Below are 27,550 nucleotides of genomic sequence, written 5' to 3'. Positions count from 1 at the left end.
GGGCTGGCAGTTTTCTCTTTTAATTTAATACCTTAAATATATCATACCAATGCCTTTTTTTGCCTCCATGATTTCAGCATTTAGTCTTATTGTGGATCCCTTATATGTGATGAATCTCTTTTCTCTTGCTTCTTTCAGAATTTTCTCTTTATCTTAGGACTTTGACATTCTGATTAGGGTATGTTTCTCACAGTAGATCTGTTAGGATTATTCTGTTTGGAGTATGTTGCACTTCTTGGATATGTATATTTATATCTTTCATATGAGTTGGAAAATTTCCAGTCATTATCCTCAAATATTCTTTCTGCCCCTTTTCCTTTCTCTTTGGCCTCTGAGGCACCCATTATGCTTATGTTTGTGTGTTTCGTCCTGTCATTCAAATCTCTGAGACATTGCTCATTTTTTCCATTCTTTTCTCTATCTGCTCTGTCTATAAGATTTTGGTTGTCCTGCCTTTTAGTTCACTGATTTTTTTCTTTTGCCTGTTCAAGTATGCTGTAGTGTGCTTCTAATGTATTTTTAACTTCATCTATTGTCCTTTCATCCTCATAAGTTCTGTTATGTTTCTTTATGTATTTTCAAATTCTTCTTTATGCTCATGAATTAAATTCTTAATATTCTTTCTATCTTTAGTCATATTTTTCTTCATCTCCTTGAATTGACTTAGGAGACTTGTTTGAACATATTTGATTAGTAGTTCCAAATTCTTTGTCTCCTCTGATGTTTTAATTTGTTCTCTTGACTGAGTCATATCTTCCTATTTCTTTATATGGCTTATATTTTTTTGCTGATGTCTTGGCATCTAATTATCTTGGAGAGTTTACGATGACAGTCACTTTCTCCCTCTTATCTACAGTTTTATTGTCGACTGACTTTGTGTTAATGCTCTTCTTTGACACTTAGTCCACATTAATCTATACCTTTAAAATAGCCTGTTTTTAACTGATCTGATTTTTTTTTACCTCTTCATCTGATTCTTGTTTTGGATATGTGGTATAATTTTTAAGACTGCACTTTTTCTTGCAAATTTTTTCACCCCTGAGGAAAGCTTCCTTTCTTCTATTCCTTCTTCAGGAAACTTGATTTGTTCTGCTGGTTTCTGTTTTACCTCTATGGTTATTTACACTCTTTTTGGTGTCTCTACTTGCTTTTTCTGGAGGGCAAATTCTGAGAAGAGGGCTACCCAGGAGAGGACTTTCCGAAATCAGCATTTCCCAACCCAAACAAGGTCAGGGAACTATGAAAGTGCACAGACTAGCTCCAAAGTTTCCTGGGGAGGAGATCAGGAAGGTCACCAGAAGCCTCTCTGATGGCTCCCCAAATCTGTGCTTTCTTGGCCTTCCCAGTAAATGCAGCCCTTCAGCTAACTGAAGCACTGAGCAAGCAATGCATCTTTAAAAGTCCACTGGCTTCACACCTGTCCAGGTGGGGTTGAAATAATGGCTGCCCACACCTTTGTCCATGGTGGGTTAAAATACTAGCTCAGAGCCAGTGCTCAGCAATCCATATTTGCTAAACAAAAGCTGTACTCAGTGATCTGCTGTGCCCACTCCTGTTCTAGGCAAAGAGGATCTATATGTCCCTATTTATCCCCAGCAAGCTAGCCTGGGACAGGACCTCAAGGTGGTCTGCTGTGAGAGTGAGGGATGGGCACTAGCCTCCACTGCATGGAGAGAGTAACTCACTGTTATTTAACATGGTTTATCAGCCTCTTCCTCCCACTCTTCCCTGCATGCTGTACAGTGTTCTTCTCACCTCTGGAGCCTCAAAAGAGTTGTTTCAGGCAGTTCCTGCCTGTTTAATAGCTGTTTTGGTAGAAGGATTGCATTCTGGAGCTCCCTACTATGCCATCTACCTCAGAATTCCTGAAAACTCTAGGTCCATACCAATAGGGCTGTAACTAGCCACAATTCTGCCACCAAGTTAGGACACAGTCAAAGCTGCCAGAAATGATGTCAAACTGCACCTATCTCCAGGAAATGAAGTCCATGCCCTGACTAGAAGCAGACAAGATGGAACCTTCCCAGATGTCCCAATCCCTCTCATTGCCCTAAGTGGTCTTGACTCCAATGAGTAATTCTCCAGCTGATGGAAACCAGGAGAGATCCACTGCACAGCCAGCACTGTGCCCAAACACTGGGCATCACTTTTCAACTCAGCTCAATTACCTCAGGGAACCAGATACATCCAGTTGTTTCCTTGTATTTTATAAGTTAATTTTTTATCACAATTAATAATTCTTATATTAAACTTCCCCTCTTTAATCTACTGTGTTTCTATTTCTAGATTGGGTCCAGACTGTTATAGATACACAAGCATACGTATAAAATGCATACACATTTTATAAAATGTATTTGAAAAAGTAACCATTAGGACTAAAATACAAACTTCTCTAAATACAAAAATAAAAAAACAACTAAAATAATAGTTCAGAGAAAACAAATCACAGAGAAAGATACCCAGTAAATATCATATGCAAAGAAAACTGCAAATTAATAGGACAGGGTTAACTGCAAATATATTAGTGATGCCAATAAAAGTAAACAGTCTTAAATCACCTATTTAAAATATCTGCAGGTTTGTTTACAAAGCAACACCCAACTTTTTGCTCTATTCAGAGACGTACTTAAAATGATTCGGAAATGATTAAAATAAAGCTATATTTAAAAGTATACCTAGAAAATGCCAACAATAAGAAAGTAGAGTTTGTTATCCTGATATCATTGCAAATTGTTGTCCTTAATAATTTTAGACTGCCTTTCCTTGTCTCATTTGATTTTCTTTTTTTCCTTTTTTCTTTTTTTTTTTTTTTTTTTGCCTGATTTCTTCCCTAAGAGAACTGATTGATTGTGGGCTAGGGCTGAGGATCAGGATTAACTTAGCAGATGGACTCCACTATGGAAAGAAAATCTTTAGAAGAAACCAGAAAAGATTCATACAGTCATGATTACTAGCGTGATGAATTGGATCCAGAGGATTTGAAAATACCGTTTCTTCCATGGGATATTTTCTGAGATCTGGAATGGTTTGGGAGATAGGGAAACTGGACCAGAACCTTGTACAAACCAGAAGGAAATATCCCATAATCTTGGGATACCCAGTAGAAGAGATCATGCTAGAATGAGAGGACCCACCTGAAATATACAGCCAGTTTTCACCTGAAGACACGTGCCAGATTTTGAAGCTTCATGAGGTTAGGGGGATAAAGAAGTAAGCTCGAAGCTGATTCATGACAAAATTGAGTCTCTCAAACTATTTTTGGGGATGAACAGAAGATATAGATCCTTCAAGTTCTCAAAACAAGCTAAGCAAGGTTTTAACAGAAGAAATAGGGATGAACCTATTCATATAGTGAATCATATTAACACTGCATTTCCACCCAAATGCTGTCTAATCCTTGACTGGATTGAGACGATCATTCCCTAACCCCATCTGCTTAAAAGAGGGAAGAAAGAACATTTTCTATTAATAATAAAAGTAACTATAGCTTTTCTAGTTGCACACAGTAAAAGGTCATGAGATAAAACAGACAATAAAAGCAAACTCATCGATGATCCAGCCATTAGCATTAACACACAGGCACTTTAAAATAACAATAATAAATACAATAAATAATATAGAGTCAAGGATGGGCAACAATGAGTAAAACATGAAAAAGTTTTTCAGAAAATAAAACAAATTGGAGTTTTTAATAACAGACTGGACACCAAAGACATATTATGAAACTTGAAGACAGGACAAGAGAAATAAGCATGGAAAGAAATAAATAAACATAGCAAACACCTGAAACATAGTCAAGTGGTCTATCATAGATATACTGGAGGTTCTAGAAAGAGACAAGAATGAATGAAGCAAAAGAAATATTGAAAAAATAATATCTGAGAAATTTCTCAAATTAAGAAATATGTCTCCCGAATTCGAGAAGCTCAATGAACTTAAAGCAGCATAAATATAAATAAAACCCACATAGTTTTATCACACACAAACTGTAGCAAACCAATGACAAAGAGAAAACTGGAAAAACAGCAAGACTCAAAAGAAACCTTACCTTGTAAGGAGCAACAATAAGACGTATGGCTGATTTTTAAAAGGAAATTATGGAAACAGAAAACAATGTAATGTAATGGCATCTTTAAATTGCTGAATGAAAACCAACTAACCCAGTAGTCTACGTATTTAAAAAAATCTTTAAATAATGAAGACAGAGTTTGTTTAAACACAGTTTCAGACAAACAAAACCTGAATGTGCAAGCAGCTTGCACTACAAGGAATGTTAAAGGAAATTCTTCAGCTGAAGAAAAATGATTCCAAATGAAAACCACCAAATGAAGAAAAGAACAAAAGCACCAGAAAGAGTAAATATTATGAGGATAAATAAAAGAGTAGATTACAACAACGTTTTGTGGCGTTTATAATATGTTTAAGTATATATGACAATCATAATACATAAGACCAAGGGCTTAAATGGAGTTTAGCTATTGCATAGTTCTTTCATTATTTGAGAAGTAGTAAAATTACCAATTTATGGTTATTGTAATAAGATAAAAATGCATATTTGATCTATAACCATTAAGAAAAATATAAAAGTATATATAATCCAGCTACTGTTAGAATATATAAATTCATATAAAATAATACATAAATTTTACTAATAAAAATAATTTAGAACATTGAGGATAAGGGAAAACAAATAACAAGGTAGATGATAGAATTATTCAGCTGTTACATTAAATGTAAACAGACAAATCATCTTAATTAACTCACAAAGATTGCAAGGCTGAAGCAAAAAATAAAAACAAAATAAATCCATCTATATACTCATGTCAAAATTAATAGTGAAGTATTTAATGTTTTCCCAAAGTTAATCATGTTCACTCCCACTACCTCTGCTCAACATAAAGCAAAAAATAGTAATGAAAGTTATAAAAGTTGTCAAGGAAGAAGGAAAACTTAAATTATGAACAGATGCCATAATTATATAACAAGTCCAAAAGAATCGAACATTAACATAATTAATAAGTGAATTTAGCAATGTTGTTAAATGCAAGTATAGTATAAAAATTAATTGTATACTTGATACACATGCACTTTACTACCTATATATAATTTCTTGATAAAAATTTTTCAAATGTTATTTATCATTTTAAAAGATGCTCAAAATTATTTATAAGATGACTCAGATGCTATTTTTCACCTAAAAGTTTGACACAAATTTTAAAACTTTGCAACACAATCAGGGAAACTGTGAGGATACAGGCATTCTTATATTCTGCTGGGAGGATTTCAAAATTATTAAGCAATAGTTAGGAATATTTGATAATACCTAATAAGGAATATCTTTTTGTCCCTGTAGCTCCCCTTCTAGGAATTTATCCCAAATATGTAATTTCAAAAATCTGATGCACCATACATACAAGTTTATTTATTGTAGCACCATTTGTAATAACAGAATATTGAAAATGACCTAAATGACCAATCAATGGAAACTTGTTAAACTATGGTCCAGCCACATAGTGGAAAAAAACAAACAAAAAGAACAAAAATGTTCTTTATATACTGATACAGGCTTATTTTTTCCAGGATATATTATTAAGTGAAAAAAGCAAGGTGAAGAATGTATGTATAGTATGCTACTTTTATTTAAGAAACAAGGGAAAACACACACATACACTCTCCCTTTTTTCTTTTTTTCTTAGAAACAGAATAATAAATCATAAACTAATGAAAATGGTTATTTACCACAATGCATGAGCAGAGTGGAAGGAATAGATCTGAGAATGATATTTCTTGGGATGTATCATTTTATATAGTTTTGACTTTTGAACCACGTAAATGTTTATATACATAACAAGTAAAATTAAATTTAAAACAGAATGATTAGACAAACCCTAATACTGTATTCTAGCAGATATAAATTACATGAACTCAATATCAAATTTACAGCATAATCACATAGAAAATAAAATAATGAATTCAAGTAGCTTTCAAAGAGTTCTCAGACTACAGACCCTCAGTGAAATATGTTTGAAGAACAACAACAACAAAAAAAAACAGCTGCAAAGAAAACTTGAACTCTACTAAATAGATTTGGTTTTAGTAGTAGCATTGGTTTCATAATTCTCTATCTTTTCTATCTTGTAAAGTAAATCAATTAAGTAAAAATAGTGATATTTTTGGGAATGAAGATTCTCAATTGAGATCAAAGTACAGAATGGGAGATGGTGAGGAGGAATTCTATTTTGTTAGATTTGAATTAGAGGTATCACTAAGAATCCATGATTAAAATAATAACCAAGTTTATTATATATACTCTAGTTATTTTTTAAATCTCTAGTAGAAATGGACACACCTAACATTAAGATCTTTATTTCTAAATATGTTTCTCCCTAAAAAAGACTAGAAATTCTTGGAAGAATGGCAGATAACAAATTTGGGGCAGGGAAATTAAAAAGATAATGTTATTGTACCACTGTTACATTTCTTGGGTATTATAATGTTATTGTGACTATATAGGAGATACAGGGGAATTTTTTTTCCTAAGGAGACATGTTGAAGTTGTCAGCACTAGCCATTTATTTTCAAATGGTTCAGAAAAAAAAAAATATGAATGTTTTTATGTATGTATGTATACACATAGCTATCACCTATCTGTCTTTGTTTTTATACATAGAGAGAGAAAGCAAATGCAGCAAAATATTAATAGCAGGTGAATTTAATCAAGGATCAGCAAGGCCCAGATAGTAAATATTTGAGACTTTCTGGTCCATATGTTCTCTGTCACAGCTTCTCAACTCTGTCATATTAGTGCAAAAGCAGCCAGATTTGATACATAAATGAATGGATGTGGATTTGTACCAATAAAACTTTATTTACACAAAGAGGCAGCAAACTGAAATTGGCTGTGGAGCTGTAGTTTGCAGACCCTGGATGTAAGTAAATGTTTATATGAGTGTTCATTTTACTTTTCTGTACGTTTCAAAATATTCATTTTCTTAATCATATGGGAAAAAACAGTATTCTGTTGGAACAAAAATTATTTATGGGATGAAATATGCTATAAAAGTGGAGGTGACAATAGTACTTAATGTCTGTAGACTTTAATTATGGTGATGTCATTGCCCTTCTTAGCAAGTTAAAAAGGAGGTTAGAGGCAATTTAGATTCAAGGCACTAGAAACAAACAAAAAGTACCATTAGCCAGAGAGAATAAAGATTTCTAAAGACTAAAGTTACATTCCTTGATCCTGTTTTTGTTTACAAACTTAGATTTACTGCTAATAAATGGAATAGAAGCAAACCTTTCCAGAGAAGTATAAATATTTGAATATAAAACTTGGAAATGTACTGTCTTAACCACTAAATCTTATAAAATTTGTATGCTATAGGAAATTAAAATTTATTACTTAGACAGTATGTGAACCTACCAATGTTATGATACTTAACACACCACAATACTTATTCTATGGGGATTAGCTTTCTCTTTGAAGACTTGATTGAAATGAAGTTGACTCTGTAGATGTAATTCCAACAAAACAAATGCTTGCTGTTTCCCAGATCTATATAATTTCTTTCTCTTTTTCACTCTGTTTTTAATGATTATCACTTGTTTTTAGTTTTACAGGTGATTTTTATTTACTTTACTTTGCTTACCACTATTTTTTTACAACTTTATACGAGTATGTGTTATATATGCATATATGTTTCTGATATATTAATAGATAAATAGATATGGAGAGGGAGGGATGGAAGGGCTGGGGGGAAAGAGAGAGAGAGAGAGAGAGAGAGAGAGAGAGAGAGAGAGAGAGAGAGAGAGAGAGAGAGAGAGAGAGAGAGAGAGAGAGAGAGAGAGAGACATGCAGATATATAGATATACTATGTCTGTTGCCTTGCACAGACAAAACCCCGGTGAAAATTCCTAGAGAAAGGCTAGGACATTTCATTAATTTTGATGGCTGAATAGTGGGAGATGTGGAGAATGATTTAGAGGACAGCAAGACTCTGAAAGAATCTAGGGTCATATGTGGACATTGGGTGATAAGCAGATAAGCAGGTATCCAAAGAGTAACAAGACGCCAAGAAAAAAATGTCTTTGTTAAAATAGAAATGATTGGGATCTGATATGTTAGACCAGAAGAATAGTGTTTTTTATTTGTTTGTTTGTTTTCTTTTTTTTTTTTTTTAGGCAACTCATGATTTTGCATTCACTGAAGTCATCATTTAAATACAGAAATTAATTAATTAATTAATTCAGATTTAAAGACAATGCAGTTACATCAGGAGTAAATTGAGCATGATGAAAATTTGTTTCAAAACATGTGTGCCAGTTTGAATGTATTATGCCCCCCAGAAGAAGCCATATTCTTTGATTGAGTGTAATCGGGGTATTGACAAAAGAGCTAAAGAAATATGAAGTAATATTCGGCAGGTTAGTCTAATTTCAGACTCTTAAAGTGAGTAACTTAACCTGAATCTTCTTTGGCAAAGGAATGATTTTCTACTATATTATATTACAGTTGATTTTTTGGTAGGAAAATGGAAAATAAAATTTAAAAGGGTTATCCAAAATCCTCCCAATCCCACAGAGCTACTGTTATCATCTAATAGAATTCATGCCTGCATTTATTTTACTTAGGGAACCATACAAAATATAAAATTTTGTACCTTGGATTTTTTTGGATGACATTGTAAGCATTTTATTTTAAAGGCCTACTAATGGGAATCGGATTGTTCATCCACTCATGATATATTTTTTGAAGACCTTCTCTGTTCCAGAAACATTAGCAGCTTCATATTCTGCAGGTGAATATTTTGCATTCCAGTGAGCCAATTTCCTGAAGTATTTTGTAAACTACTTCTAGTTTTAATAAAATAATTATTTATCATCTGACACAGAGCTCTTAAGTTATAAATTTCCACACATATATTTACCTAACTAGATAAAGCATAATAGAAGAAAATACTGTCATTAAGAAATTATATTATTTGGATTGGCATTTGATTACCATGGGAAATATTAATGTTCTCTATTCACAGATGATATTCAAGAAGCCAGTAAAATTAATCATAGTAATAAAAACCTAGGAGCCTAGAGGTTGTTTTGTGACAAACATGAATGTGCTTTAACTTTTTTATCTTAATATTATGTGCTAGTTCACTCTGTGCTACTCTCATTTAATTTAACCACATCCTTGATATCTGATTACCTACAGATTAAGTAGAGATCAGTCATTTTCACAACCACTTATTCCATATCCTTTTAGAAGCTCTTCTATGACTTGCATAAGTCATACAGAAAAAAAAAAAAAATCAAATCCACAGTCTCTCCTATAAGTGTCACTGACATAAAAACTTCCAGAATTCCTTATCTCTTCTCTTTGTCACAATAACCCAGATAATCTGACAGGCTAAGAAGTTAAATAAGCCTGGTAGATGCTAATAAAATATGAAGAAGTTCACTAACACTTCAAATACAAATATAGAAAATGTAGGAAGGTCTCAGAATTAAAATAATGGTCTGAATTTTTAATCCCCTTATATAAAATCTAATTCTAATTTTCAAACTATAGATTGGCCTGGATAAATTATAAAATATAATTGTGTCTTATAACCCTTATTAAAGAACTAGTAAACTCTCCCCAGTGATTAAATCTCAGAGTGGGACACCTGATGCTGTGTATGGAAGATGTGACTTCAGGTTACATAGGGACTTTGAATAAATAGGATCGTGAGAGGCTTGTTCCTAATTTCTTTAATCCTAATTATTTTAAGGAAATAGTAGCCATGTTTTTTGTGTCCTTTCAACAATTGTTCATTAATCTTTCTAACAGAGATGCTGACTCAGTTTGCTAGGCAAAAATATTTATCTGAAATTGAATAACACTTTATATTGTATTTATTTTTATTGCTATCTTCCATATCTGACAAATGAAAACATAACATACCGTTTAAATTAATACAAATAAATAAATTTAAGTAAAATGGATTAATCAATTCAGAGACAAATATTAAGTGGATATAGTAGTGTGATACATATAAATAGCAAACATAAGAAAATGTGTTATGTTGTGGTATAGAGCAATGGAAATTATGACAATTGTGCATGAAAGAATAAAATGTAATAAACACTAGCCTAGACCTGATCTGTTCAACAAGATGGCCAATAGTCACATAAACTATTGGACACTTGAAATACAAATTGTCCAAACTGAGATGCTCTGTAAGTATAAAATACACACCAGATTTCAGAAACACAAAAAAGAATGGGGAATCTTTCAATATTTGTTTATATTAATTGTGAAATTAAAATGGCAATATTTTGATATCTTGTATTAAATAAATATTTTATTAAAACTGATTTTACCTGATTCTTTTTTATGTTTTTTTTTAATGTGGCTGACCAGGAGAAAATGTAAAATTACATATCTGGCTTGCATTGTTTTTCTATTGGATAGCACTTGCCTAGACAGTGAATTCCAAACTCCTTAGCATTCCAGAAAATCTACAATTCTTTCATACTTTTATTCTACCTATGAGACAAATTTAACTAAATACTCTATACTCTTTAAAAAGGTCTTGTATACCTAGACCTTTATTCTACAAGAATGATCTTTTAAGATTTTTTGTTGATATAGTGCATAAATGAATTTTAACAAATCATATATCCCATCACTCTTTTGTAATCTGATATCTAAATTTTTCAACATAGATTTAAATAATTGCTGAAAACATACTTTTCAGCACACTATTGTATCATTCTTTTATAAGAACCAATAGACCCTAAATAGCACAGTTATTTGAAATCCACTATAATTAATTTTGAAGTATATGCAAACAAGGGCTTTTTAGGAGTTGGAAGTTTTAGATGGTCCATTTATTTTGTTGAAGTAATTTTTCTATTCTATTAAGTCCACAGAAAGTTTTCTTAATGTATATATATTTAGGTTTGAAAATCTTTTTATGGGTACCCTATTATATTTCTCTGTAACAAGAAATGTCTATATAATCCAAATTTTGTTAGTTTAAAAGATTTCCAGATAAGAATTGGAGTGTAAAAATTTTCTTTCCCTTTAGGATTGAGGTGTTGTTATAGTTATTATTTGTGCACACTTGATAAGACAAAATAAATATTTAAATATATTCAATTTAAAATGTAAACTTTTATTAGAAATATTTCTTAAACAGGTGGGTTTTGCCCTTTATTCTTCTTTTCTATTTTTTAAATATATGCATTGAGAAAAATAACTTACACACAAAATTAAGTAAATGGGAATAGAAATAACTTTATTGTAAAAATGTTACTAGATACTTTGAACTCCTTCTGAGTTATATTCCGAAAGCAGTTATCCATAATCAAAGATTATTTTTATTAATTTCTCAACAAACAACCCAGTTTGAGACTCCTTTAATTTTAATGAAAATAAATTGGGAAAAACAAGTGCATTACATATGTAGAAGAATTAGTCTTTTACTTTCTCCCACCTACAATGCTATTTTTGATTGTCTTCTTTGCTTGCTGTTTCAGGAGTTTGTCTGCACTTGGCATAGTACCTCCGTAAGGTTAAGAATGAACTAAGATGTGCCTCTTTGATAAAGAGTTATGTTAGAAACTGTGACAGGGAAACCATGCATGAAGCTTCTACTTCATAAGAATTAACAGGAAGGACAATTTAGGAAACAGTTCATAAAGGATTTAAGGAATGGAAATCTGTCTTTAAACCTTTCGGTGCCTATCACTTGGAAAATGTGTATCGTAGAATATAGGCACTTGAGTTTGAAGACTACAGCTCTAGAATGGGTTTCCTTCTACTCTTAGTGAATTAGTGAATGAATGAGGATATGAGGGAAAAGATTCATTGTTGTCATTAATGTCCAATTTATATGAAACCTTTATGATAAACTTTACTTGATCCATGCACCCAAAAGCAATAATCTCAATCCTTTACCTATATAATTCTCACTCTCTTTTTTTTTTTTTGAGGGGGAGTGAATTGGTAGAATCTTTATTGGAAAATTTGAGAATATGCACAGTACACTAAAGACACTTAAGAGTATCATTTTTTTTTTTTTTTTTAAATTAGAGAAGTTATGGGTTAACAGAACAATCATGCAAAAAATACAGGATTCCCACATTCCACTCCACCACTAAAACCCTGCATTGGTACAGATCATTTTACAAATGTGCTATTAATTAAAGTCCATGGTTCAACTTAGGGCTCACTGTTTGTATACTGAAGGTCCACGGATTTATTTTTTAATTTTTATTCTGCTACTAGGTATACAACCTAACTTTTCCCCTTTTAATATATTCCATTGCTGTTAATTGCATTCAAAATTTTGGGCTACCATCACCACCATCCATTACCAAAACATTTCCATTATTCCAAACAGAAACCCCGTGAATTTTAAGTCTTAATTCCCATTCCTTATCTCCACCCCATCCCCTGGTACCTATATTCTAGATTTTGACTCTGAGTTTGCTTATTCTAATTGTTTCAAATTAGTGAGATCTACAATATTTGTCCTTCTGTGTCTGGCTTATTTCACTCAATATGATGTCTTCAAGATTTATCCGTGTTGTTGCATGCATCTGGACTTCATTCGTTTATATGGCTGAATAACATTCTAGTGTATGTATACATCACTTTTTGTTGCTTCCATCTTTTGGCAATTGGGAATAATGCTGTTATGAACACTGGTGTATAAATATCTGTTCAAGTCCCTGCTTTCAATTATTTTGGGTATATACTTAGTAGCAGGATTGCCAGGTCTTATGGTAATTCTATACTTGGCTTCCTAAGGAACTGTCAAACTGTTTTTCACAGCATCTGCACTATTGTACAATGCCACCAGTAATGAACGAGTGTTCCTATTTCCTTGCATCCTCTCTAACACTTCTTATTTTCCATTTTTTAAAAATAGCAGGCATTCTAATGAGGGGTGAAATAGATCTTGTTGTGGTTTTGATTTGCATTTCTCTGATGGCTAATGATGGCTAATGCATATAGGGAAAGTTTTATTTCTTCCTTTATAATTTAGATGTCTTTTATTTATTTTTCTTGCCTAATTGCTCTGGTAAGAACTTCCAGGACAATGTTGCATAATAGTGGTGGGATAGTGGACATACTTGTATTGTTCCTGATCTTAGAGGGAAAGCTTTCAGTCTTTCACCATTAAGTATGATACCAGCTTTGAGTTTTTCATGTATGCCCTTCATCATGATGAGGAATTTCCTTCTATTCCTAGTGTTCTAAGTGTTTTTACCAAGAAAGAACACTGTCTTTTGTCAAATGTCTTTTCTGCATCAATTGAGATGATCATTTTCCCTCATTCTTTTAATACATTAATAGATTTTCTTATATTGAACCAACCTTGTACACTGGGATAAATCCCACTTGATCCTGTGGATATTTCTTTTAAAATGCTGTTGGATTGGGTTCATTAGCATTTTGATGAAGATTTTTGCATCTATATTCATAAGAAGTATTAATCTGCAGTTTCCTTTTCTTGTGGTATCTTTATCCAGCTTTGGTATGAAGGTGGGTGATGGCCTCATAGAATGAGTTAGAGAATGTTCCCTTTTCTTCAATTTTTTGGAGGCATTTGAACAGAATCAGAGTTAAGTTTTCTTGGAATATCTGGTGGAATTCCCCTGCAAGGTCATCTGGCCCCAGGTTTTTCTTTGTGGGGAGAGTTTTGATTACTGAGTCAATTTCTTTACTAATAATTGATTTGAGATTTTTTTTTTAATTTATTGTTGAACAAATGTAGGTAATTTGTGTGTTTCTAAGAATTTGTCCATTTCATCTAGGTTATCTAATTTATTGGCATACAGTTAGTTGTTCATGGTATCCTCTTCTAGTCCTTTTTATTTCAGCAGGGTTGGAAGTCTACCTATTCATTTCCGATTTTTGTTATGATCCTTTCTCTTTTTTCCTTTGTCAGTCTAGCTAAGGTTGGTTGATTTTATTGAGCTTTTCCAAGGAACTTTTGGTTTTGTTGATTCTATTGATTTGTTTTGTTTTGCTTTCTATTTTGTAATCTCCACTTTGATCTTTGTTATTTCCTTCCTTCTGCTCCCTTTGGGTTTATTTTGCTCTTCTTTTTCTAGTTCTTCCTGTCTTAGGTTAGGCCTCTGATTTAAGTCTTTCTTCTTTTTTAATGTAAGCATTCAGAGATATAAATTTCCCTTTCAGCACTCTTTTGCTGCACCCTATAAGTTTTGGTATGTGGTATTTTCATTTTCATTTGTCTCAAGATATTTCCTAATTTCACTTCTGATTTCCTCTTTAACCCATTGGTTGTTTAAGAGTATGTTGCTTAATTTCCACATATTTGTGAATTTTCCATTTCTCCCTCTGTTATTGATTTCTAGCTTCATTCCGTTGTGGTCAGAAAATATACATTGTATGATTTCAATATTTTTGAGTTTATTGAGACTTGTTTTTTGACCCAACATATGGTTTAACCTGGAGGGTGATCCATGTAAATGCAAGAAAAATATATATTCTGTTTTTGTTGGGTGAAATGTTCTATACATGTCTGTTAGGTATTGTTTGTTGAGCATATTATTCAAGCCCTGTACTTCCTTATTGCTCTTCTGACTAGACATTCTACCCATTATTGAGAGTGGTGTGCTAAAGTCTCTCTATTACTGTAAAACCATCAGTTTCTCCCTTTAAATCTGTATTCGTTTCATACATTTTGGGGCTTTTCTGTTAAGTACTTATGTATTTATAACTGTTACATCTTCCCATTGAATTCATCCCTTTGTCAGTATATAATGACCATCTTTGTCCCTCCTCATAACTGTTTCTGACTTTAAGTCTATTTTATCTGACATTAGTATAGCCACCCCAGCTCTCTTTTGGTTACTACTTGCATGGTATATTTTCCTTCCATCCCTTTACCCTTAACCTACTTGTATCTTTGATTTTAAGGTAAGACTCTTGTGGACAGCATATAGTTGGGTCATGCTTTCTTATCCATTCTGTCAATCCCTGCCTTTTGACTGGAGAGCTTAATCCATTTACATTTTAAATCACTACTGATAATATAGGAACTTCTGCTATTTTTCTACTTAGCTTTTGTAAGTCATACTTTTTTAGTCCCTCACTTATGTTAAAGCTTACTTTTATATTTATTTGCTTTTTTTGTCTTGTACCATATTGAGTGCCTTCTTATTTCTATCTGGATATATTTTTCACCCATTTTCTTTTTGGTTACCATATGGTTAAAAGTTAACATCTTAAATATATGATGATCTTATTTGATTTGATACTAACTTAACTTCAGTAGCATGCACATATACTTTTCTATACCCTCTGTCCCTCCATCATTTTTTGTACTTGTTACTGCTTATATCTTTGTACATTGTATGTCCAAAAACCTAGATTTATCATTACTTTTTATTCATTTACTTAATAGTTCCTGTAAGAAGTAAAAAGTGGAGTTACATATAAACAATACACTACAACAATACTGGCATTTATAATTACCAAATGATTACTTTCACTGGAGGTTTTTATTTATTTCTGGTACTTTGAACAACTGTTTAGTGTCCTTTTGTTTTAGTCTGAAGAACCCCCTTAGCTTTGCTTGTAGGGCAGGTCTAGAGGTTATGAACTCCCTCAGCTTTTGTTAATCTGAGAATGTCTTAATCTCTCCCTCATTTATGAAAGAGAGTCTCGCTGGATATAAAATTCTTGGCTGGCATTTGTTTTCCTTCTGCACTTTAAGTATTTCAACCCACTGCCTTCTTGACTCCATGGTTTCTTATGAGAAAATCGGCACTCAATCTAATTGAGACTCCCTTGTGTATGACCCATTGCTTTCCTCTTGCAGCTTCCAGAACGCTCCTTATCCTTTGCATTTGCTTGTGTAATCAGTATATGATGGTGTATATTTTCCTTAATATTTATACTGTTTGGTGTTCTCTGAGCTTCTTGGATGTGCATATTCATATCTTAGTTTCTAAGTCTGGGAAGTTATGTGTCATTATTTCTTTGCCTATTCCTTCTGCCCCTTTTTCTCTTTCCTTTACTTCTGGAACTCTTACAGTGCTCATATTGGAGTGCATGATGTTATCCCATAGCCTTCTTAGGCTATTTTCACTTTTAATATTCCTTTTTTTTCGTTCTGCTCCTCAGTCTGACTCATTTCAAGCGTCGTGTCAAGTTCACTGATTCTTTCTTCTGCCAGCTCCAATCTGCTCTTGAAATCCTCTTAGGCATTTTTCATTTCAGTTATTGTGGTCTTCGACTCTAGGAGTTCTGTTCTTCCCCAAAAGTTCTGCTTAAGTGCCCTTGTGTAATTCTTATTTACTTATCACTTTCTACCCAGATATACTTATTTTCACTCATATACTATCCTTATACTACAAGGAAGCCCTCTGAGAGTAGGAAACATTTTTAATTCTATCTTTCTTCACATTCCAGGACAGTGTCTTATTCATGGATTCCTGAACTATTGAGACAATGAATAAAAAATTTATAAAAAAATAATAGATCATTCAGAAACATTTATGTTTAATTTTTCCTTTGAAACTAAATTTAAAATCATATGCAGTGATGTTTTCTAGGTGTCAGTTATCAACTTACATTAACATTATACATAAAAAAAACATGTATTACTTACCCCTAATATATGACTTTGATATGACTAATTCATTATTAGGACATGACAAGAAAAGAGTAAATACAAAGTAACCAGCTGTTACTGTGTTACTGTAAAAGAGTCATTATTCATATGTATAATAATGCTATTTTTTTTTTTTGGCATCATCAAGAATTTTATTTCACAAATAGGCAGACAAACCCAACATTTTAACATAAGAATTTTGTATTGAACATTTTAATTCCTATATCCTTTAGGTAGCTTTTGGCATATTCTTGAGGGACCACTATCTTGCCAGACTCCATGGTATCTAGATTATGCATTTTTCAAGATCAAGCTCAAAGAAAAGATAAAAGTACAAGAACGTTCTTCATAGGATTATCTACCACAATAGAAAGTTGGAAATCAACCTAAATATCCTACAATAGAGGACTAATTAAATAAGAGATAGTGTTTTCATATTCTGGGATACTATGCAGCCATATTTACTGTTTGTTTTTTTTTTTTTTTCTTTTGTAATGCTATTTTGAAATTCTTCTCAGAAGTCACTGAACAAAGATGTAAAGTAATCTGGCTTGTTGCCCATATCCCCCAAGTGCTCCTATACGCATCTCTGAAAACAGGAGTTCAGTTTGAGCATACTTGTGACATTCCTGCGACACAGGACATCAAAGAAATCTTTGTTTATTTCAAATACACTTTTTAATTAACCTATCATTTAGAAAAATAAACCTGACTTCTCCTGATACTTCAAAACACTCAATTATTTAGAACTTATCTTACATGTTTTCATTTCCAGCTTTTGGAAAAATGATCTGAGAAAAAGAAGACACAATCACATTGCAAGTGCATTTTCTATCACTTCTGCATAGTCACATTAATAATGTACTCTGATTCATGTGCAATATCTAGAGTTGGCTAGGTATGTCATTTGGATATTTCACTGTCATCTCAAACTCAGGGTATCTAAAACTGAATGGATCATCTCACTCGACCCCTACATGTCTCCCTAAATCAGCCTCCTTTAGCAAAGGACTCATCTCTGTCAGTTGTGCATCAGTTCTCTTAGTTACACAACACAGCTTGAAATATTTTCATTTTTTTCGTGTTTCAATAACCAATTTCAAAATTAGATGCTTTTTGCTGTCCGCTTTTAAGGTTTCATTCTGTTTTTTTTGGTTTGTTTGTTTCTTTTTCTTTTAATACTACCATTTTTAGTCCCCCTGCCCTAAACCCCTAATATAATCTTAGATCTGGGGTCATCATTTCATATCTTAATTACCTTAACTGCCTCTTTGCTAAGTCCTTGTGTTCACAAATCTCAATCAAATAAAACTGGTCTAAAATCTATTTTAATAACAACATTTCGTTCCTTAAAAATCTTCACCATCCTCAGTTTTCACTTCTTTGAATTGGTGTTGTGGGCTTCAGTTTTGTAGGCCCTCTTAATATGACCACACTCAATTCATCCAAGTTTATTTAATAGTACTGACAGTCATTTCACTGATTTCATAATATATCTTATGAGATAATAATTCTAAACACTTGCTCATAGTCGTTATATTCACTCTCGTCCCCCACCCCCACAGCACACATCCATTCCTATGATGACATCATGCCTACCTACCTCACTTTTATTTAAATAAATCCAGATGTTGACATTTATTTGTAGTATGACCTTGGGCAAATGTGTTAATATCTCTGATTCAGTTTTTTTCCTCTGCAGAATGGAGTTAATACTCACCTTGAGATTTGCTATGTGGATTTCATGAAATAACATATGTAAAAGCATCATGTACCTACATAAAGTGTGAAGCCAATAGATGAAAATATTCTCATTTCTCCATCCCTCACAAAATTTTCTTGGAGTTCCATTGCAAAAATTTCTCCACAAAGATACATGGGACCAAATCCCAATATATTGAAAATACTTCAAGATCTGGCCCCTCTTTTTGCTCTAGATTCATTGCATAGCTCTTCTCAACAGTGCCTTTTAATCCTATGAATCTGAACTATGAAAACCTTCAAAATGCTCACAAGTTTTTGTCCCCTATGCCTTTTCTCACAAATACTATTTCTTCTTCCCCAGAAGTCTTATCCTCTCTTCTGTTCTTTCTCCAGTGGCCTATCTGCTGTTAGTCATTCAGTACTTGATTCAGTGTCACATTTTCCTAGAAGCTGTGGTGCACTTCCATTTTGATCTAGGTTTCCTCCTCTGAGTTACACAGCACCCTCTCATTAGTTTATCACGAAAATTACAAAGTCTATAGAAATTATCTGTTCACCCATTTGTGTCTGAGAACATCTTGAAGCATGGATTGTTTTGGTGTCATCTTTTGAGCCCCACACCTAATAGACTCTCTGGCTCAATTTAGGGATTTGAAAAATATTTATTAATTAAATATAATTCTTATTAAAATTACAATTCATTTGCCTAATAATACTTGTTATCTTATATGATCGTCTGTTCCCTGTTCTCCCAAATAAACTAGAAGCTCCTTGTGAGTAGGATCACACACTGTTTCTGTCATTTCATATTCATATTACTTAGTATAATACACTACATGTGGATGATAAGTAAATATTCATTGGTTTACCGCAGAAATAAAGAAAATGATATTGATAAGGAGGAAAAATGTAGTAGTGTTTTTCAGCAAGGTCAACCCTGCCTCCCACCAAACTCCCACAAAGCCAAAGTACACTGCTAGCAAAATTACAGGAAAAGTGATTATATTTTAACACCAAAGAAATAGCATGACACATTTTCACTAAATTCTCCATATGTTTGTAATACATTTATATTTCTTTTCTAGGATTTTGCCCAAATATTTGGGCTAAATATTTACAAAATAGAAGATAACTGTGTGCTTCTGTAATTATTGTAACAATAAAAATAGGTAATATTTTTAGGACCTTTTATATGCCTGATACTTATTTGACAATTCACAAATAAAACTTCACAACAACCCGGCAAAGTAGGTGAAATCATCATTTTATATATGAAGAGACTATGGCTTAGAATTTGCCTTTTATTACATAGCGTAAGTAGGAGAATCTCCAAAGTTCATATACTATATTGTTATAAGTAATATAAAAAGCTATTACCAGACATTTTTATCTTTGCAAATATTATTTTAGTCACATACATCTCAGAGAAAAACTCCATCACTTTCTATGTCACTGATGGTTACATTAAATTTTAGAATGATTAGTTATTATTTCTTCCTATCATATAATACAAAATGTGAAAATTGTAAACATCACTTTTAGCAAGAAGAAACTCATACTTTTATTTTTATTTTATTTTTTTAGCACCATTTCTTTCTTATCTAAAAAGGAGTTAATGAAAGTACTTCTATAAAGATCTGCAAAACTGTAAAGTTTAAATACTTTGAGAATGGGTGACAATGATGAAATTTACCTAAGCTGTTCTGTAAATGTTCAAAGGTCTTACTGCAGCAAGTCTGATGATCAGACCATTCTTTGTATGTTTATTTAATGGAACAATTCTGATTTATACTGATTTTAGCAGAAGGGAAATATCTTCAGCTCACTCATTGTGCTTGATTTGTGGCAAGATGCCATCTACCTTTCCTTAAGCCTCTCCCTTACTTTAATAGTCTTTGGTATTTATTTTGGCAGGGAAAATAATAGAAAATTGCCTGAGAAAAGGCTTTGTTAATCTATGCAAATATACACAATTGACACGATTATAATTGTGGCCCTCAATCATATGCTTGGGAGGGATCTATGAAAAAACATAGGTCTTACTTGGAAAAAAACTACAATTGAATACAATCATTTCACTAACCTCTAATTCACAAGGTTACCTTTGCAACAAGTCCTATTCTGTGGTTCTTAGGTGGATCCAATACCTGCTTACTGAGAAGCAACATTCCAGAAACTAAGCAGGGCGCAGTGATTCTACTAACGGTACCTTTGTCTCTCGCGGTTTAATAATGACAACCTGAAAAATTAGTGAGTTGTCAAACCAGAGGTTTTCTTTAGACCACACTGTTTTTGTTAGTCAAATTTTGCACAGTTCAGTTAATTGGATGTGAAGATGTAGTAATGTGTTCATATGTGGGGATGGGGTGGGGATGGGAAAATGTGTGTTTTCATTTTTTTTTCTAATATAAATTAAAATAGAATTTAAAAAAATATTGACTATTTCCAAATATTCTTGAATTTGCTAGCTTTTATTCCTATGATCATGCTTTGTGATAAGTTGTGATGACAAAATACCACTTGAAAATCACACTTCTTAAGGTGTTAGATTTGGAAGGCAGCTTAGATACAATCTAGTAAAATACTCTGAGGGCTCCAAAGGATAACTGCAACTGGGTGAAAAATATGATCCTTATAACTGACACCATAATTCCCTTCCAGGAGTCAATTGACTCTTTAAATTAATTAAAAAAAAATCTAGGCTAGAGGTTGAGACCTCAGAAACAAGTTAAGGGAAATCAGGAATGAAAGAGATGGCTTAACATTATACATGAACAGAACTTAGGGGTGAGGGATAGAAGAGTCAAAAAGGAGAAAGAAGAGATTGATGCAGATGAGATAAGTGCTGGAGTAGCCAAAAAAGCATTTAACACTAGAAATGTGTAATATGCTTTTTGAAGTAGTTTGCATTTCTGCAGTGTTAAAGATTCTCATCTTTACTCTCACTCTGCTATATCCAGGGATGGTATTTAAAATATTTAAGTACTATATGGCATGGGAAACCAACAGTGAGAATGGACTCATTGATCAGTCCCATGGGTAACAGCTGCCAAAACAGTATGGCCTTACTTTTGCTTATCACCTGCATTGTCATGCATAAATCCCTTGTATTAGGAAGATTTTATTTGTTTTTTTGTTTTTTTTTTTGGTTTTAAGTGAAAAATTAGGTTGAGATTCACATCTGCTTGAAACTGAATGAGTTTGAGATGGTATATATGGATCACCAGCTGACAAGTGAACTGAACCATTGCAAGAAGAAACCAAAGGAGACCCTGAGGATGCAGAGTTATAATTTGTATGAATCTTGGAGAGGGCACAGGAGGCTCCATGCCATGGAACTGGAGGTTCAACTTCATTGTTCTCAGCCCTTAAGAGCTAGGGAGAAGCAGTGGATATCTGGATCATAATCTACATCCATTTGCAGGATACTTCAACCCTTCCCTTCTCAATGTTTGCAAAAATAGAAAAAATATTTATTTTGAAAAGCAAACATCAATCAAAATACCATTTAAAATGCTACAGACCCGGCCCACGCCTTGCAAGCAATGACGCCATGAGTCTAACTTCCAGCTTCACCATACGAGTTGAATGGATTGCAGCAGTTACCATCACTGCTGCAACAGCTGCCACTGGTTATCTAGCTTACAAAAGATTTTATATTAGAGATCATCACAACAAAGCTATGGTAAACCTTCACATCCAGAAAGACAACCCCAAGGTAGTAAATGCTTTTGACATGGAGGATTTGGGAGATAAGGCTGTGTACTGCCATTGTTGGAGGTCCAAAAAGTTCCCACTCTGTGATGGTTCTCACACAAAACACAATGAGGAAACTGGAGGCAACATGGGACCTCTGATCATTAAGAAGAAAGAAGCTTAAATGGACAATTTTGATGCTGCAAACCAAGTTATCATAATGTTACCTGATTGTTTAATTAGAGTGAATACCACTTCTGTGTGATTCACATCCCCTAGATACTAGATGTGATATATTGCAAACTGCAGCTTTCATATTCATGGCATTTGCCTTACTTGTTGAAACATAGTGGTGCACGTTTGTTTAAACAAAAACAAAAACAAAAACAAAAAAAAAGGAATAAGAAAAAAATGCTATAGACCCTATTACAGGATCTCAGACTCTGCACTCCCACCCCCAGGTATGTTGCCTTTCGTTGAGTATCTATAACAAACAAAGCGATGTACAGAACATTTTTCATGTTCTTGGCATCCTCTGGGTTACAGCTGAAATAAACAAATTTAAAGGTGGTTTTCCCTAGCTGGACAACTGCTGCAGACTCTCTTCTTTCATTTCCTGGGTGGTTGTATTACATGTGTTGTAGCCTTGATGTTGCCCCATACCGCACCATTACAACTTTATTATTTGATCATTTTATCTGGCTCACTCAATCATTCATTCATCCAGATCTTCAGAGTAGGTTGCCAGTGGTGTTTAATTTGCAATTTAAATCTTTGGGAGATGACAAGAGCAAAGCTCAGTTCAGCGGTATCCTAGGTAGGTAACTGCTTAGAGGAGTAGGTGAGAAACTTTGAATGAATCAGCCCCATATAACTCTAAAAAGCAATTTAAAATACTACCAAATAAAGGTTGCCATCAGGATCACTTTTAAACATGTAAAATAGGAAATTTTAATTTATTCCTGTGGGAGCTTGGGACAAAGGCAGTAAACTTATGTAACTGTACTTGGCTTATGGGAAAATTTTGGAAATATGTATGCCAGTAATAGAAACATAGCCTATATTATTATATGGGACATCAAGTGTTTAGATGATACTAACTTGATTTACTGCTGTAAAGGGGTGGGTGTGCAGGAACTTTAAACAGTGTGTACAAGAAATGTTTCATTATATAATTTACAAGAGGAGAGATCAGTTATATGGGGCTGATCAGTAAATTCCCCTTTGGGTAAAAGTAGAGATCACTGAATAGTCCAAGGGAAGTTACTATATTAAATTTTATATATCACATGTGTCATATTTAAATGTGCACTTCTCTTTTGGGGCAGGACATTAAGTTAGTGAGGAAGGCTATCATCTTGACCCATGTGAGCTTTTAGTTATAATTGTGAGAGACAAATGTCTGAGTGCTTTAACAGGTGAGGTTAATAATTAAGCTAGTTAATTAATTGCAAGGTCACAGTGATTTTTGTTTAGACCAGCTCTAATGCAAACTTTGATAGCCCATGTAGTTCAACTTTTTTCTCTAACTGCATTTCTAGATGCACAAACAGATGCTCCAGGGTAAAGATTGCTCACTAAAGATTCTAATAAAATGAAAAAGTATGAATATAAATTGCACCTTATCTCTGATTCTGTAAGAGGAAATTGTCTTAGAGATTTTGTTTAGAAAGATATTGTTCCTGTGATGAGCATAAATTCTCACCCTTAATTTCAATTATTGCAAGTGATACTTCTGTTTTCTTCTTTCTATGTACACTTAGTTAGATTTTGGCAATAAGGACACTTTTTTTTTTGTGAGGGAGGCGTGATTAGCATATTATCTTTTTTTTTTTTTTTTTTTTTAATCACTGACAGAGAGGTAAGAGTTGTTCTTAGCTGCCAAAGAAAGAATAATGCACCATCAATTCTATCAAAGTTCAGACACATGATTCCTGGAGCCCATATAAAATTGAGTAGGCATATATCAATCTGATGGAGTTATAGTATTGCTGTAAGAGTTGCTTATAGGTTTGTGCTTTACAATTAAACTGAAATAGTAGTTAGATATAAGACTATAACCACTGAAATTCTCTTCCCCAATTTTCATAAATAAAAGAAACATTTCTTATTTAGAAGTAGGATAGATTTAAAATCCAATATTAAAAACTCCAAATGTTTTGCAGTGAATACATATGGAATATTAGCATAGAGGGGAGAATATCTCAAAATACCTTTTCAATGTACATTTACACATAATATGGATATTAAATTATTTCTGGACAAATTATAAGACATTTGCATTTTTCCAGGCACAAGCTAGCTACTAAATAGAGATGCCAGAAAGGAAGTTTATTTTGCTCTTACATATCAATCCAAAGTCAGGCAAGCTTTTGAGTCTAAGTGGCTTGGCCATCCTCAGCTTATAATTTTCACTTTTGCATCCACGGCAGCCGTTCCAGGTTACACCATCTCCCAGCCAGGAGGAAGGAGAAAGGGAGCTGGGAAGTGGAAATCCACATCCAATCATTTAAGTGCAAGAAACAGTATATCACTTCGGCTTATATTCCATTGTCCAGAACACAGTCCTATGGCTACAGTTAGCTCTGTGGGAGACTGGGTGTGGTAGACAGCCACTAACAACCCCCCCCCCCCAATAATCCCCACTCCCTGATAATCATGCCCTGTGCAGTCCCCTCCCCTTGCCTGTGGGCTGGATTTCATAACATGTTTGTAATGAATAAAATATGGAAAAAGGGATAGGATATCACTTTCAAGATTGGGTAAGAAAAAGTGTATAGCTTCCGTCTTGGGTGCTCTAACTCTCTTAGAGCACTCCCTCTTGCTCTCTCACTCTTTTTGGATCACTTGCTCTGGCAGATCCCAGCTGCTGTGACCTGAAGTAGCCCTGTGGAGAGGCCCTCACGAGTGATCTTGGGAATGGATCCTCCCTGAGGCAGTCCTGGAAAAGAGTGTAGCCTTAGCCAACACCTTGATTCCAACCATACAAGCAACCTTCAGTCAGAACCACACAGATAATCCACTACCAGATGCCTGACTTTTGAAAACAAGATAATATATGCTTGCTCTTTTCAGCTGCTAAGATTTGGGGTAACTAGTTAGGCAGTGACAGATACTAGTATATACTGAGACATGTGGTCTTTAGCTGGGTAGCCATGTGATTTTGATAAAGAAGAGAATGGATATTGGGAAAAACTAGCAGTCTGCCACAGGGATACAACCAGCAGTCTAATTGTTGATGAAAATACATCTTTATTCTTTATTTTTACCATAAAATAATAATTAAATTAGTCTTGCTTCAGATGGGAGATAATACATGTTAGATAAGAAGACAGTTGGAAATACAAAGTAATTGTCCCTTTTAGCCACAGCTGGGAACGTTCTTTTGGGTTTAGAATAATGATACATGGTTCAACTTGCCTTTTATTTTTCAAGGGGTTTTATGTGCCTCTGAAAGAACTAGTTTCAAACTGGGAGTATTCCAGAGGAGAATACAGGAAAACTATCTGAAATGGTACAATTAAGTTAGTTACTATGTGGAAAGTATATAAAACATTGCACTTTATCTTACAGTAAGCAACTTAATCCTCATAAGAACCCTTTGGGAGACTCAGAAACTGCGTGAAGACTTTCATTGCTGCATCACTCTGCTACCTCTATAACTTGAATATTATTTCACTTATCATACTTGTCTATATTTGTTTACATTATGGTATTCCTTAATACATTATATGCTCCTTAAAGCAGTGTCCATGTCTTTTTAATTTTTGTGTCCCCCGTGTCTAATACTCTATTGAACATTCTCAATAAATGTTTATAGAATTGAATCAAAAGCCTTCATGACATATAGGAGGCTTGAACAAGGTTGGTACAAGTAAGGATGGCAAATATTTGTAACATGTGCCACTGGTCTCCTTTTATATCCCCAATAGAAGGTACAAAATATCATAGTATTGTTTTGAGCTAAGCCTAGAGAATCGTTTTCAACACAGATAGGTGTCATCTATCAACAGAAGCTGGCATAAAATGAAAGCTATTTCATAGGCAGCCACACAGGCTAGCACTGCACAAACTGCTCAGCTGAGCAAGGAACTACAACTATTTTCCATCTTTAGCCAAGGGGTCTCAGTTCAAGCTAATAATACCAATATGTCCTTGTAAGAAGGTCTGTAGAAAACAGATTATTGAGGCTTTAGAGAAGAGAAGGAAAGCAGTTCAGGATAAAAATATCTACTGATATTTCTGGGAGGGCTGTAGAGGTATGGAATCATTTTACAACGAACCTAGTGAAGTTTTCTCTTTGTCTCTTCTTTCAACATTTAGAAAGTTGCGTCTTCCCTTGTTCAACTCTGTTTCATCAGGTTTTAATTAAGAAATTTATAAGGAAGGGGGTGGGCAGCAATCCATGTCTATAAGGGAATCATTATCAAACCAAGAACATACATTTTAGGTCTGCCAATATAAACACTTAATGGATGAAATTTACTGAAATGCGGAGCAAGACTTATATGTGTTTTTTTCCACCTTCTATGTACGAGATCAATGATGGCAATCAATCAACTACTTGGAGGGATTGATCTTTGTAATTGTGAAATTGAAGAGTAAGGGAAATGAAGGAATAGAGGACTGAAGATAGGCCTCCCTTACAGTTCTGCAATTTAGGTCTTAAAACACTGCTTTGACATTGGCAGATATGTCATTGGTTTTTACTTTTCCCCAAGCTGAGGAACACTTGTCTGCCTTACTTACTTGCCTTACTTATTTGCGTTATTTTGTGCCTTCCTGGGTTCAGGTGATTATCTCCAGATCACAATTAAGAAGAGCTGTGTTGACCATCTCCAACATTGTTTACTGTGTTCCGTGCCCTTGTGAAATGGGTTGCTCTCTCAATCTGTTGGTTTTGTTTGTCACAGTTTTATAATCTTTGTAAACCAGAGTCACTTTGTTTTGAAGACTGGTTAAAGCTTTTCACTCCTCTGTGAAAAAGAGGTCAGTTGGGTATCAGCAGCAGAACTGACAGTTGGTCATCATGGTTCTAAACTGTAATTAAATGAGCCTGAATGTTCTGTTCCTTAGGCTCTATCCTGGGGATCTTCCACAGTTGTCACATTTTGCTTTTATCAGCTCAGAGGCCTTTGGAAGCGCTGTGTTTTTTCCTCCCAATATTTTAAACTTATGAATTTTTCTTTGTTAGATGGTAAAGCTTTCATATTCCATGCTAGCTTTGCCCAAGGTACAAAGTCAGGATCAAAAATGGTCATCATTTTTGCATTTCAGTTTAAGTTTGATTCAACATTTACTGTTTCTGCATCACTATGCTGTGTATGTTTCAATGGTAGAATGAGAAGAATTAAATTATAAGAAAAAATTGTTGAAGTGGAAGGCTTTAATACTTACCTGGATTTAGGCAAGCACTTCTTAAGCCTTCATTGAGTTATCAAAACGACTTGCCTCATCATTTGGGGGTTATTCGTACCTTAATTTATGATTTGACAAATAACTTGTAAATGGGTTTG

General features: G+C 33.7%; 2 protein-coding genes across 2 annotated transcripts in view; one reads left to right on the top strand and one right to left on the bottom strand.

Annotated features, from left to right (window-relative positions):
• The window catches only part of CNTN5 (contactin 5), a 1,285,703-nt gene that overhangs the window by 545,811 nt on the left and 712,342 nt on the right, over positions 1–27,550 (bottom strand). The gene's annotated exons all lie outside the window — the stretch shown is intronic.
• On the top strand, positions 21,892–22,218 carry LOC119535874 (CDGSH iron-sulfur domain-containing protein 1-like). Its single transcript, XM_037838272.1, has one exon. The coding sequence runs from the start codon at positions 21,892–21,894 to the stop codon at positions 22,216–22,218; it is 327 nt and encodes a 108-aa protein (XP_037694200.1).

The sequence above is a fragment of the Choloepus didactylus genome, chromosome 6, assembly GCF_015220235.1.
Source record: "Choloepus didactylus isolate mChoDid1 chromosome 6, mChoDid1.pri, whole genome shotgun sequence".
Taxonomy (NCBI): Eukaryota; Metazoa; Chordata; class Mammalia; order Pilosa; family Megalonychidae; genus Choloepus; species Choloepus didactylus.
This window is presented reverse-complemented; position numbering and strand designations above follow the sequence as displayed.